The sequence below is a fragment of the Vombatus ursinus genome, unplaced genomic scaffold, assembly GCF_900497805.2.
Source record: "Vombatus ursinus unplaced genomic scaffold, bare-nosed wombat genome assembly UNPS02014798.1, whole genome shotgun sequence".
NCBI lineage: Eukaryota > Metazoa > Chordata > Mammalia > Diprotodontia > Vombatidae > Vombatus > Vombatus ursinus.
In genome coordinates this window covers 2,504,491-2,518,478 of record NW_020954576.1, presented here as the reverse complement: position 1 = coordinate 2,518,478, position 13,988 = coordinate 2,504,491, and the positions used below count along the sequence as shown (strand labels likewise).

The following is a 13,988-nucleotide window of genomic DNA, read 5'->3' as shown; positions in this document are numbered from 1 at the left end:
CAACTAGAACAATCTCACAATGGAATGGGTGACCACAGAAAGTAGTGAGTTTTCCTTCATTAGTGGCCTTCAAGTGAAAAGAGGCAATGTGGTACAGCAGAAAGCACACTGAATTTGGTGTCAAAGACTGAGTACAAATTCCTGCTCCCTGACATCACCTGGGGAACTTAGGCAAGTCACTGACCTCTCTGGGGTCTCAGTTTCTTCTCTGTAGAATGAAAGAGTTAGACAAGATGGACTATGACGTTCTTCCAGCTCTAGAACCGTGATCCTATGATTTCTTCTGAGTTTGACATTCTGTAATTCCTTCCTGCATAGAATATCTTCCTTCAATTCGATGTTGACAGATCCGGAACCATGTCCTCCTACGAGCTGCGGCTAGCCTTGAAAGCTGCAGGTAAAATAGAAGCATTTTGGCTTTTAACGAGGGGCACCAAGGGAAGACGATGAGTGGGTAGGAATGGGAGCTGTGTTGAGGAAAGGCAGAACGAAACAATGACACGGCAAGAATAAACTCACTCTGAACCAAAGGGGGTGTCACACCCCCATTTCTGCCTGCTGCTCTCAGACTGCATGGAGCTCAAGCCATGCAGCCCGTGGCTCCTCTAATTTTTGTATTAGGACGTTCACACTTGTTACTCTAGACTCCAGAGCATCCCACAGGCATATGGCCCTCTGGGTTTGGTTAATGGTAATCACAAAGGTAGCTGCAATGTAGCACAATTGTGCATGACTGTGTTATCACTGAGGCCATCCCACTATCTTTGACATCAGAAGAGTGTGAACTCTATGGCTCTTGCCCCTGAACAGGCAGTAGAATTTCGGGTAAGTCATTTTATCCCTTCACGTTTTACTTTCCTTAGGTGGCACAATGGCAATAGGGCTAGCTTTGGAGTCAGAGGACCTGGGTTTAAACCCTGTCTCTGATACCATATGACCTTGGGTTAGTCACTTAAATTCTACAGGTCTCAGTTTCTGTAAAATCTGTAAAATGAAGGGACTGGACTAGATGGTTTCTGGGGTCCCTTCCAGCTCTAATTCTATGCTCTTATGGTATTGGTCAAATAATATTTGTAAAGCTCTTAGCACAGCGGCATATGGTTAAGAACTATATTATATTATGGACAGCTAGGTGGTGCAGTGGATAGAGTGCCTGGTCTGGAATCAAGAAACCTTGAGTTCAAATTTGCCTTTAGACCCTTACTAGCTGTGTGACCCTGGGGAAGTCTCTTAACCCTGTTTGCCTCATTTTCCTAATATGTTAAATGAACTGGACAAGGAAATGGCAAACCACTACAGTATCTTTGCCAAGAAAACCCCAAATGGGTTCACAGAGTCAAACAATACCACATAATATATTATTAGTGGAATTTCAAATACCATGGCAAGCACATGAGAATGTTTTGGGTTTGGCGGAGGTGGTGTGGAAATAGGCCTTTTTAACTTTCTTTAAATCAGTTTCCATTAAATCAGGAGTTCTTAACCTTTTCTGTACCTTTGACCCCCTTGGCAGTCTAGAGAAGCTTTCTCAGAATAATGGTTTTAAATGCATAAAACTCTGTTTTACATATGTTATTATTATATAAGTAAAATAATAATATTATAATGCAAGTTATTATTATTATCATTATTATTAATGAAGGTAGTCATTGAGCATCCTCTCTTCTAAGGTATTTCTTAAGCATCATCTAGGTAGAGTGCTAAGCTGGATACTGCACAAAGCAAGTTCGACAGACATGACCCCTGAGCTCTTTAAGAGTTCAGAAGCTGTCTTTCTTCTAGTATTCTTAAAAGGTGAAAATAAAGGAAGGTAGAAAGTCTCAGGAACTTGGTCAGCAGTTTTTGCCTATAGGTAGAGGAGATGTTTACATATCCCAAGATCCCATTACCCTTTTTGTCCCTGAGGATTCTCTTCCAGGGGCAGCAGGCTGTAGGTGGAAGGTCTTTGCAGAGGACAAAGTTAAAGAAACCTGGGTCTTGAATCTGGCAGACAGGAAGGTGTAAAACTATGTTGCTTATGGCCAGGCCTCTCAGATAGGAACTTTATAAAAATGGATACATTGAAGTCTTTTTCCCTCCCTCCTTAACAGTAACTGAGGGGGCAAAAATCCCAGTGATTAGTTGTATACTATATTCTTGTTTACCCATTTGTGACCTTTCCAGCAATTTGCTGAAAGTTGAGAAAGCAGGCAGAAATGAAAGGAGACAAACAACCCACTTTAGCATACATGTGTTGCAGGGCATGTTTAATGTGCATTACTCATTTCTGAAAGTTTGTAAGATGTGTACCAGCAGAGATTCTCCCTAGGAAATGTCTAGCTTTCAGGAGCCTCTGACAGCATCTGACTCCAATGTCCACGGGAAACATCTGCTTACTCTGCAGGTGTCCACAGCTGGAGTACCAGGGATGTTGGTGAATTCTGTATGTTGCCTAGCAACACTTAAATAGGAGCTGGGAAATAACTTGGGATAGCTAACCTGGAACACAGCCTTGGATGTCAGGAGTCAGGACCTTTGTTAAGAGTGTAGTTGATGGGGACAAGCTAGAAGCATTTCCAATAAGATCGGAGGTGAAACAAGGATGTCCATTATCGCCACTGTTATTCAACATCGTACTAGAAACATTAGCTTTAGCAATAAGAGAAGAAAAAGACATTGAAGGCATTAGAATAGACAAAGAAGAAACAAAGCTATCACTCTTTGTAGATGACATGATGTTATACTTAGAGAATCCCAGAGAATCAAGTAAAAAACTACTTGAAATAATAAACAACTTCAGCAAAGTTGCAGGCTATAAAATAAACCCACATAAATCATCGGCATTTCTATGTATTACCAACAAAGCCCAACAGCAAGAGATAGAAAGAGAAATTCCATTTAAACTTACTGTAGACATTATAAAATATTTAGGAGTCTACCTCCCGAAACAAACCCAGGAACTCTATGAACACAATTACAAAACACTTTTCATGCAAATAAAATCAGATCTAAATAATTGGAAAAACATCAGTTGCTCATGGGTAGGCTGAGCTAATATAATAAAAATGACAATTCTACCTAAGCTAATTTACTTATTCAGTGCCATACCAATCAAACTACCAAAAAATTATTTCATAGAGTTAGAAAAAATAATAACAAGATTCATTTGGAAGAACAAAAGGTCCAGAATATCAAGAGAACTAATGAAAAGAAATGCAGGGGAAGGTGGCCTAGCCATTCCAGATCTTAAATTGTATTATAAAGCAGCAATCATCAAAACTGTTTGGTACTGGCTAAGAAATAGAGTGGTGGATCAGTGGAATAGGTTAAGTATGCAAGACACAGTAGTCAATGACTATAGTAATATATTATTTTATAAACCCAAAGACCCCAGTTTCTGGGATAAGAACCCACTCTGACAAAAACTGCTGGGAAAAATGGAAAAGAGTATGGCAGAAACTAGGCATAGGCCAAAATCTCACACCATATAGCAAAAGAAAGTCAAAATGGGTACATGATTTAGATATAAAGGCTGATACCATAAGCAAACTGAGAGAGCAAGGAATAGTTTACCTGTCAGATCTATGGAGAACAGAAGAATTCATGACCAAACAGGAGATAGAGAACATTACGAAAAGCAAAATAGATAATTTTGATTACATTAAATTGAAAAGTTTTTGCACGAACAAAGCCAATGCAACTAAGATTAGAAGGAAGGTAGAAAATTGGGAAAGAATTTTTACAACTAGTCTCTCTGACAAGGGCCTCATTTCTAAAATATATAGAGAATTAAGTCAAATTTATAAGAATACAAGCCATTCCCCAATTGATAAGTGGTCAAAGGATATGAACAGACAGTTCTCAGATGAAGAAATTAAACCCATCTATAGTCACATGAAAAAAATGCTCTAAATCACTATTGATTAGAGAAATGCAAATCAAAACAGCTCTGAAGTACCACATCACACCTATCAGAATGGCCAACATGACAAAACAGGACAATGATAAATATTGGAGAAGATGTGGGAAAACTGAAACACTAATGCATTGTTGGTGGAGTTGTGAAATGATCCAACCATTTTGGAGAGCAATTTGGAACTATGCCCAAAGAGCTATAAAAATGTACATACCCTTTGACCCAGCAATAGCACTTCTAGGGCTATATCCCGAAGAGATCACACAGATGGGAAAAGGACCTACATGTACAAAAATATTCATAGCAGCTTTTTTTCTGGTGGCAAAGAATTGGAAATTGAGAGGATACCCATCAATCGAGGAATGGCTGAGCAAGTTGTGGTACATGAATGTGATGGAATACTATTGTGCTATAAGAAATGATGAACAGGCTGACTTCAGAAAAACCTGGAAAGACTTGTATGATCTGATGTTGAGTGAAGTGAGCAGAACCAAGAGAACTTTGTACACAATAACAGCCACATTGTATGATGACTAATAGTGATAAACTTAACCCTTCCTGGCAATACAAGGATCTAAGACATCTCCAGAGGTCTTGTGATGGAAAATGCTATCCACACCCAAAGAAAGAACTATGGAAGTCGAATTGTTATTTTTTTTTTCTCTTCTGTTGAGTTTTGTTTCCTCTTTCTGATGGTTCCTCCTATTGATTTTAATTTCTACTTACAACATAACTAATGTGAAAATACGTTTAATATGAATGTAAATGTATAGCCTATATCAGATTGTGTGCCGTCTTGGGGAGGGTGGGGGAGAGAAAAGGGGAGAAATATTTTAAACTCAAAAGCATATGGAAGTGATTATTGATAAATCAAAAAAATCAATTAAAAAAATCAATTAAAAAAAAAGAGTGGAATTGAGTTAGATATGGCCACCCAGTTGGATGATACTTCCTGGAAAGTCAAGAGGTCGTAAGGGTGGATACTGGTGTTATAATCTCAATATGACAATACCAAATTCATGAGAGTAGTGGAAAAAACACTGAACCTGAAGTCAGGAGAAGCCTGAGTTTGAATTGCACCTCTGGCACCTAACTAGCAGTGTGACCACGGGCTGTCTCTGAGCCTCAGTTTCCTTATCTGAGAAATGGAGATAATAATTGTACAAACTCTGCAGGGTTGTTATGAGGACCAAAGGAGAAAATATGTGTAAAATGCTTTGCAAACTTTAAATAACAAATGCCTGTCATATTATGATGAGAAGCAGAGAGCTGGCCTTGAAACCAGGAGAACCTGGATTCAAATCTTACCTCTGACAAATACTGGCTATGTGACCCTGGTCTAGGTAGCTCTCTTCATAAAAGGTGTCCCAAGTGCTGCTGAACCAGATTAAAATGAAATTAGGAAGTAATTAGCAAAATAAATAAAAATACAATAGAACATAGATAATGTTAATATGTGGTTTTCTAAGCTAATATAAGGCAGCTAGGATCCTTCTGTAGGGTGTGGGGCCCCTCATTTTATATGAATTTAACATCTGCATTGTAGAGGAGGTGTGGACCTTTATTGTTAGAGGGAGTTCCCTATCTCAATAAAATCAGAAAACTAGCCCCTACCCCTATAATTATCTATCCTTGGAGGTTTTGTGTGCTGGGCTAGACTGTGAGCTGCCCAAATACTGAAACCTAGAGGAAGCTAAAGGATCATGGGGCCTCCTGTCACAAGATCAGTTAATAAATAGCACCATCCCTGACAGCACCTTCTGAGTCACCCCCTATTTTCTCCTGTATTCCTGCATCAGAGGTCACAGGATCTTCAACCTTGATCACCTTTGTGACTTACAAGTTCTGTTTTCTTTCCAGGCTTCCAGCTGAACAATTACCTCTTGCAGCTAGTTGTCCTAAGGTATGCTGACGAGCAGTACCAACTTGACTTTGATGATTTCCTCAACTGTATGATCCGATTAGAGAATGCAAGCCGTGAGTATCCTTCTTGGCCAGTGTCCTTAGCATCACATAGGGCATGGTGCAGTCTAGGCTGTATCCAGCCCCAGTCTCCCTGCCGAGACATACTGCAATCACAAATAAGGGACAGAAACTGTTAAAATAAGTAGTGACAATTGCACCACCACAATAGCTGGCAGTTCATGTCTTTTAACAGATGTAGTTTAGTGATTATGTGGTACAGTGGAAAGCAGAGCTGGATTTGGAGTTAGAGGATCTGCGTTCAAATTTCACCTCTGTCTCTTTTATCTCATATGATCTTGGGGATGTCGACCTTTGGGGGCTTCTGGTTCCTCATCTATAAAAATAAAGGAATTTAGCTAGATAACCTTTGATGTCCCTTCTAGTCCTAAATCTATAACCCCAATTAGTGATTCTTAATGCAATGGATGAAAATGCGTATTCATTTGTAGTGATGCTACTGGATTTGAAAGATGTTACATTTAGGGGCAGCTAGGTGGCATAGTAGAGCACTGGCCCTGGAGTCAGGAGATTCTGAGTTCAAATGTGACCTCAGACTCTTACTAGCTATGTGGCCCTGGGCAAGTCACTTAACCCCAACTGACAAGGAAGGAAGGAAGGAAGGAAGGAAGGAAGGAAGGAAGGAAGGAAGGAAGGAAGGAAGATGTTAAATTTGTACAAACTGTAAAAATCTTAGGAGAGTGTCATGGTTTAGGTCAAAGTCCATTACAACTAATCCCGCTATAACAAAAATTTATTTTAATAAAATGATTTCTAAACCCCATTGATGAACTGCTTGTCTTGTGATGCTACATATACAGTATGTTCCTGACAAATATTCATTGCTCATAACTAAATATTTCCTTATGGAACAGGCTAGAATGTTATCTCTCATGATGACTCTCATGACCATGACTTAGAGTCATAAAGTTGGAAGGAACCTCATAGGTAATCTAGTCCAACCTCCTTATTTTGCAGAAAAGGAAACTAAGAGTACTGATGTCACTTGACTAAGTTCTCATGGCTACATAGTGGGAGAGCCGGAACCTGAACCAACATCTTCTAACTAAAAAGCCACTTCCCTTTCCACTTCACCCTGTGTTTGTATTTTACTTTCTCCACCATTTTAATAAAAAGCACTGGCTGTGTTTGGAGACTAATTAATGCTACATAATTGGTCATGACCTAAAAAAAGGCTCTAGGACTCATAAATTGTACCCTATAGAGACCTTGGCCCAATGACCTGCTATAGCCAAGAAAGGCCAACAAAATACTGTACATAATTAGGAAGGGTGTTGGAAACAAAGCAGGAGAGGTCTTCCTGCCTTTGGAAAAACCCATTAACATCTGCACATGGAATATTGCAAAAAGTTCTGATTATCATACACCAAGAAAGACACAGTAGAGCATGAGATAATGCAGAGAAAGACAACTAAAATGATTAAAGCAATGGAGTATCTTTTCTGTTAGGAAAGGACTCTCCATTCTGGTATAATAAAAGCTGAAGTCATAAAATAATGAAAGATGTGGTTAAAGGGAACACAACCTAATTTTTACCAAGTCCTCAAATAATATAATAGGAGTATTGCTTACAGTTTCAGGGTTTTAAGACAAATAGGAACAACTATAACTTTCCCTAACAGATGTCAAACTAATAGAACACCTTTTCCCAATCTATCCAAGAAAGTAAATTACTGAGAAGCATGCTGGTGAACATAGAAGTTGTTCTTCAAGTATATTTCTATCTACCTACAGTATTACCCTTTTCCACTCTAGATTTATTACAGCCTAAAGAACCAAGGCAAGATGTAAAAAGAAATAGATTCAAGAAATTTTTCAGTAAATAAAAAGTGTTCTGAGGTTTTTTTTAAATATTTATTATTTTGATGAGGCAATTGGGGTTAAGTGACTCGCCCAAGGTCACACAGCTACTAAGTGTCAAGTGTTTGAGTTCAGATTTGAACTCAGGTCCTCCTGACTCCAAGGCCTGAGCTTTATCCACTGTGCCACCTAGCTACCCCCTTGAATTTTTAATAAATACATAGCTGACAGATCCACAATGGCTTATTAAGGGAAACAAGGATGTTTGGAGATAAGTCTTCTGACCTCTAAGAATGACATGAAGGAGGACAACCCTGCCCTCCAAAAAAAATATTCCTTTGGGATCATATAGATTTCTGGATTTAAAAGAATATGACTCTGACTTAGAGATATGATGACCTGGGGGAAGGGGAGTGAAGCATAACATTTCAAGAAAAAACAAAACCAAAAATTACCCCCAATGACTTTCTGGAGCTACTTTCCCGGCTCAGAAAAAAAATTAAAATAATTTTCTAAAGTTTACAAAATATGTATTTCTCTGAACAAACCAAGTCTTAATGCATTTTCACATTCCTAACTAAGGTGACTTTAGATTTGTAAATGATACTAAATCAATCCAATAAGCAATAACACATATATTTTAACTTTACCCAAAACTTATATCAAATATTTTCTTCCATGGCCTTTAAAATTTCTGACTATTCTATACTTCTACTTTGTGGTTTCACAGGATCATAGATTTAAAGTTGGAAGGAGACACAGAGGCCATTCGGTTCAAATATCTGTTTACAAATGAGAAAATGAGGCCAAAATAGGTTTAATGACTTATCCAAGGTTAAATATGTAAGCAATAGAGTCAGGATTTAAACCCAGGTAGTTCCTGTGACTCCAAATTCAGCAGACACTTTCTACTATACCATATTCTTCCATTCTTACTCTATTTCTATGGGGAAAGTAGCTTCATTTTTTAGTTATCTGGTGAACTCTGATGCGAACTAATAAAAATACCTTTTAGCAGCCTTATGAGGGCTATTTGGAGGTCCAAGGACATATCAGTTATTTTTTTTCATGATTCTTCAAGGGAACATCCTATCACAGTAACATTTCCTATTAATGAAATTTTCTTGATCTTCATGTTCTCTTGCTCTGAATTGTTAGCTGCTATCTGGGTGACTTCCAAAACCAAAATTAATTTATCTCCAATTTACAATATAAACATTGTTGCTAGAAGAAAATAGGAAGAAACTGGGCCATTGTTTTTTTCATGTCCTCTCCTCAGCCGCAGTTACTTCAAATGAAAAGTTTCTTTGAAAGTCAAGATCTGGAGTTCCACCACTTGGTCTAGTGCAATTTTCTAAGAACTGGACAAAAATATGGAATTTTATGAAATCTGAAAGCATTCATTAATCAGTTACTAAAGTAAATGGAATAAAATAACATTCCAAGTAAGATGGTGTGTAGTAATGTTAGGAAGGCTATTTTAAAAGGGCCTCAAAGCTACTAAGGTGTGGTCATCTCCACTCTCAACTTTATCCATTAATCTTGAGTGATGAGATTCTGGCGAATGGATTCATGACCACTAGCTTTAATCACTGAATATGCATTGCCTCAGTCATACTGAGACCTGTTAAAGACCTTAGCTTAAAAAGGCCAAGGTCCCCCACTGCATCCAAGACCATCTCCAGTCATCCTGATCTATATCTCATCACTGGACCCAGATGGCTCCAGAGGAGAAAGTGAGGCTGGTGATTTTGCACAGCTGTCCCTCATTTAAATCCAATTCACTTGCATGTCATGACATTATCTCCCTGATGTCATAGTTCTCTTCAAGAACAAAGGATGAACAACAACATGACCCCCAACCTCACAGGAGACAGATTGGATTTGTAAACCAAAATGCTAGGTAATCTCCTAATGGGAGACATATGGCCCAAATAAGTAAACCCATTCAAGAAACCAAAGTATTCAATAAAAAAATTGCTTGGTGAGCATGAAATCAAAGAAAGGGAATTGGATGTTCTTAAAGTATATTTCCATCTGCCTGTAGTATTTCTTTTCTCCTCTCTGGACAGGTGTATTTCAGCCTAAATAACTGAAATTAGTCATCTAATTTCAGGGCACTATCATTATAGGTCTGTCTTGGAAACACTATGACAAATTCTGAATTGGACACGCTGTCCTTTTGCTAGGTTTCACATGGACCCAGATTTTTTGATTTCCACATTTCTATCTCATTAGAAGACCTTTACAATAACTCTCCCTTTTGGAACAGTTTCCTTTGTGTACCTTGCCAATGACCCGGTTCCTATTTGCCTTAGGAAGCATTCCCAGCCATCAGCTGATCCCTGCCTACAGTGTGTCCAAGTTTATCCACAGTATGCATGTTCCGATTAGCCACACAAATGGGGACCTCTTTCTGTCCTTTATATGATTTACCTTTCACCTAATCTCTGATGTCCATGCTAAGGTTTGGAGTCCCCTGACCTGTGACATGTGTACTAATGAATTAAATGATCCTACCTCCAGGGAATGGAAATAGTTGACTATAAATTCAGCTGTCTACCCAAGCAGCAAGTTTATCCTGAAAAGTTGCCAAATCCATGTTGGGTGTCAATGTTATTATGATAAACTGTTCCTTGCTCCCTATTTTCCCATACCTACTCTCTCAATCCCCTCATGTTCTCACAATTTCTTTCCAAAAGAAACAAAGGAAAAGTTATACATTTACACAGTGCAAAGATAAATATGACCCATTGTGTTTATTATGTGACCAGATCTTGCCCACAGAAAAATTGAGAAACAGGCAAAGTTTGACGTGGGCAGCCTGCCATCTTCCCTTTCAGTAACCCTTTTCCTCTCCCTGTCCTTGAGTGCTTATCTTGTCTCCCATTTCAGTCAGTCAACAAGCATTTATTAAGCACTTGTTATATGCCTGGAACTGTGTTAAGCACTGGGGATACAAAGAAAGGGAGATGGGGGGAGGGGGATGGAGAGAGAGAGAGAGAGAGAGCACCTCTGCTCTCAAGGAGCTTACAGTCTAATGGGGGAGACAACATGCAAACAACTATGAACTTAACAAGATGTTGTTCGTTGTTCAGTCATTTCAGACTCTGAGAGACCCCATGTGGAGTTTTCTTGGCAAAGACACTGGAGTGGTTTGCCACTTCTTTCTCTAGCTCATTTTACAGATGAGGGAATTGAGGCAGAGTTAAGTGACTTACCCAGGGTCATACATCTATTTGAACTCAAGAAGATAAGACTGCCTGGCTTTCTGTACTCTATCCACTATGCTACCTAGCTGGCCCAAACAAAATATGTAGAGAATAAGCTTTTGATAGTCGACAGATTATTGTTATTGCTTTCAAGAAGCTCTTATAACACTGGCAGAAATGTCAATTGATGATGTCTGAAGAACCTCTCTATGGTATTTGTCTTTTCACTGGGACAACTGAAAGACTGGAAACCTTCAAGAAATAAAGGAATAAATCTCAAGTGGTGGGATTTCAGGCCTGGTCCCAGGCAATGGAGGAGATATTTTGGAGTAGAACAAATCTGGCTGACACTCATATGACATAGGTGACTGCCTAGTTCAACCACTTGTAAGACTGCCCCATATGGAGCCAGTTTTGAGATTCAATGGGATTTCACTGGTTCAGAAGCATACCCCAGCACAATTCTAATTGTCCTATCCTGAAATTCGTTGGTCCATTTGGAGCATTTGACAGTGTCACTAGATGGTGCAATTCCCACAGAGTCTACTTGGGACATATTATAGCTGATTTTTGCATTTGAAAATGATTAGGAACCTTGAAGAATTGCCAGTAATCAAGCTTTCCTAATGTATCTCACTTCAGGGGTGTTCCAGGTTCTCAGTGAGAAGGACAAAGAATGTATTCAGCTCAATATAAATGAGGTATGACTATAGCCAAAATAGCCATGCAGAAATCTGTATTCTTGTCCTTTTTCCATTACCTTTTATTGTTCTTTTTCCTGTCATTGTTGATCCTCTTGTCTATCCCCATTATAATTTCCCATTCTTTCACTTGCTTATTCTTTCACATCAGAGACCTATAAAACAAACTGTCTACCCCGTGAAATTTAAAGAGAACCAAAGAAGTTTGGCTTCTTATCTCAGTGACCTAGTGATGGAGACAATCAGAGACATTCCCATGACTGGCAAAAAAGTTGGAGAAAAACACAAGCCCTTCTGATTCTGTGTCTTTCCTTTTATTCTCAGTTCATCAGTTTGGCGATGAATATTTGAAGCGGTCTCTCGTCCGGATGTGAGCTCTCACCATGCCATGCCCTTTGGTCCATGAACCAAAGAACTTTTCCTAGGTGGCACCCATGTGTCCAAGAAATGTGAATCAAGGTTCCCTCTTTAATAATCCCACTATCCCACCTGATGATTCTTCTTAGCTTGATCAAAAATGAATGTCATAGGCTCAGATATGTTTCTTGTCTAGAAATGAAGGATTATCAAACGGCTATTTGTGGTGGTGGAGGGAGGTGGCTTGCCCACAGAATAAGTTGTCTCTAGTAATCAGATGCACTTTGTTAAGGATGACTCAGGGCCCCAACTCAGATAACCCTTGACTTCACCAAATCCTTAATTATTTCCACCGCCCCTACCAATCCTGCCACTTTGTCATTGCTCACAAGTGACTGAAAATCATCCGACGAAAATCTAAAGATGTATGTGTACTTGTAATTAGATATGCCCTTGTAAATGTGTTTCATTCATGAGATAAAATATTAGGGCATTTATGACTGTCCATTTCTCATATCACAAAATCAAATGGTAATAGATGTGTATCAAATAGCTTAGAACCACAACTCTGGGAACACAAAGACTGGGTTCAATCTGCAGAGTTTTTCAGTAATAACTCAGTAATTTCTATGGCTCACTTTATCTCTATTCCTGGAAACATCTGCATTTGGCTTTCTACTAGGGAGCTTAGTTCCCTCTTAAAGTGTCAGGCTAATAAGCCCCTAACCATAGAACAGGTTTACTCAGAGGTATACAAAACAGACCCAGTTCATGCTTTTTCCTTTCTCCCCAGTCCCTACAAACTCACAGCACCAACCACATTGTTATTGAAGCCCCTTCTGCCAGCTGCCCTCCTCCAGTCAGCTTCCCTCCTTCTGCCTGGGGTATGTGCTTCCTTATTAAGGTTTCTATCGACTTTATCCTAATTCCAAATCGCTGACTCCATTTTCTGTTGTCCAGACTGTCTCCTACACAGTCGCCTAATCATCATAAGTTTTATAGCTCCCAGCCTGTCCCTGGAACTCATTCAGTGCTCAAGTAGCTATTGCCTTTGCTAGTACCTTGATCCAGGGTATGTAGGGGGTGTTCAGGGAGGAATAGCTGGGCGAGGGCTTGCTGAGCCCTTTTCAGGGCTGCTCATATGCCTTTGGTTTCCACCTTTCACTCAACTCTCATCTGTGGCTCCAAGAAGCTGTAGTATGCATGGCAGCCATACTCTGGTAAAACCATCTCTGCAGATGGGTTAAACTTCCCCCAGTGAAATGAATGGATAAGAATAGTTTGTTCCAATGGCTGTGAGTGTAGTTGAAGCAGGCGCTGTGGAGTGCTTAGAGCTTGGTCAGACATCAAAGACACCAAGGTCATCCACTAGGCACTGTGCCATCACTGTCATCATGAATTTTGTTGTGCCACTGAACTTCAATGATACTGGAAGAGTGAAGCTGATGGCTTTGTGTGACTCTGCCTCACTTAAACCAATTCACGTGCAAGTCAAGACATCACCCGTCACTGATCCTCTTCTAAAATGAAGGACAAACAATAACACCTTGATCCAGACACCCTGTCTATCTCATCACTTTTCCATCCAGAAACCCCTGTTCAGAGCTCTTCGTGTACATGAGCCCTAGATCCCACAAAAGGACAGGTATCATTTTGGATGAAACCTCAAACCAAAGATTTGAACTGCTAATTAAAGACACTAGAACACAGATTGTTTCTTAGTGATTTCTCTAACCCAGCTATCTTCTTCCCTAACTACTAAGCCATATATGATGTGACCCACTGAGGTTAGCAGCCTCAAACCACCATGGATGCAGGATGGGAGAAAGTAGGTCTAGTGAGAATAGCTCAGGGCTGAGGCTCCCAGGCAGAACTGGGAACAGGGATCCAGACTACTTAGTCACTCTCTCTAGAAGAAGCTTTTCTTGAGTGCTCTCAACCCTTCATCCTTCATCAACACCCAACTCCAGAGCACTTGAGAGGAATAATGCTATGACTATGACCATATCATTTTTTTCCTTCTTAGAAAAAAAGGGATTT

The 13,988-nt window shown here is 39.5% G+C and overlaps 1 protein-coding gene across 1 annotated transcript in view; it reads left to right on the top strand.

Annotated features, from left to right (window-relative positions):
- Window positions 1–13,648, top strand: part of LOC114049885 (calpain-9) — a 69,342-nt gene extending 55,694 nt beyond the window's left edge. The window contains exons 17-20 of the mRNA XM_027871331.1: window positions 319–397; window positions 5,756–5,872; window positions 11,533–11,591; window positions 11,916–13,648. Of these exons, the coding sequence (XP_027727132.1) occupies window positions 319–397; window positions 5,756–5,872; window positions 11,533–11,591; window positions 11,916–11,942 (282 nt within the window). The 3' untranslated portion in view covers window positions 11,943–13,648. The remainder of the gene's footprint in view (window positions 1–318; window positions 398–5,755; window positions 5,873–11,532; window positions 11,592–11,915) is intronic.
- The last annotated feature ends 340 nt before the right edge of the window (window positions 13,649–13,988 follow it).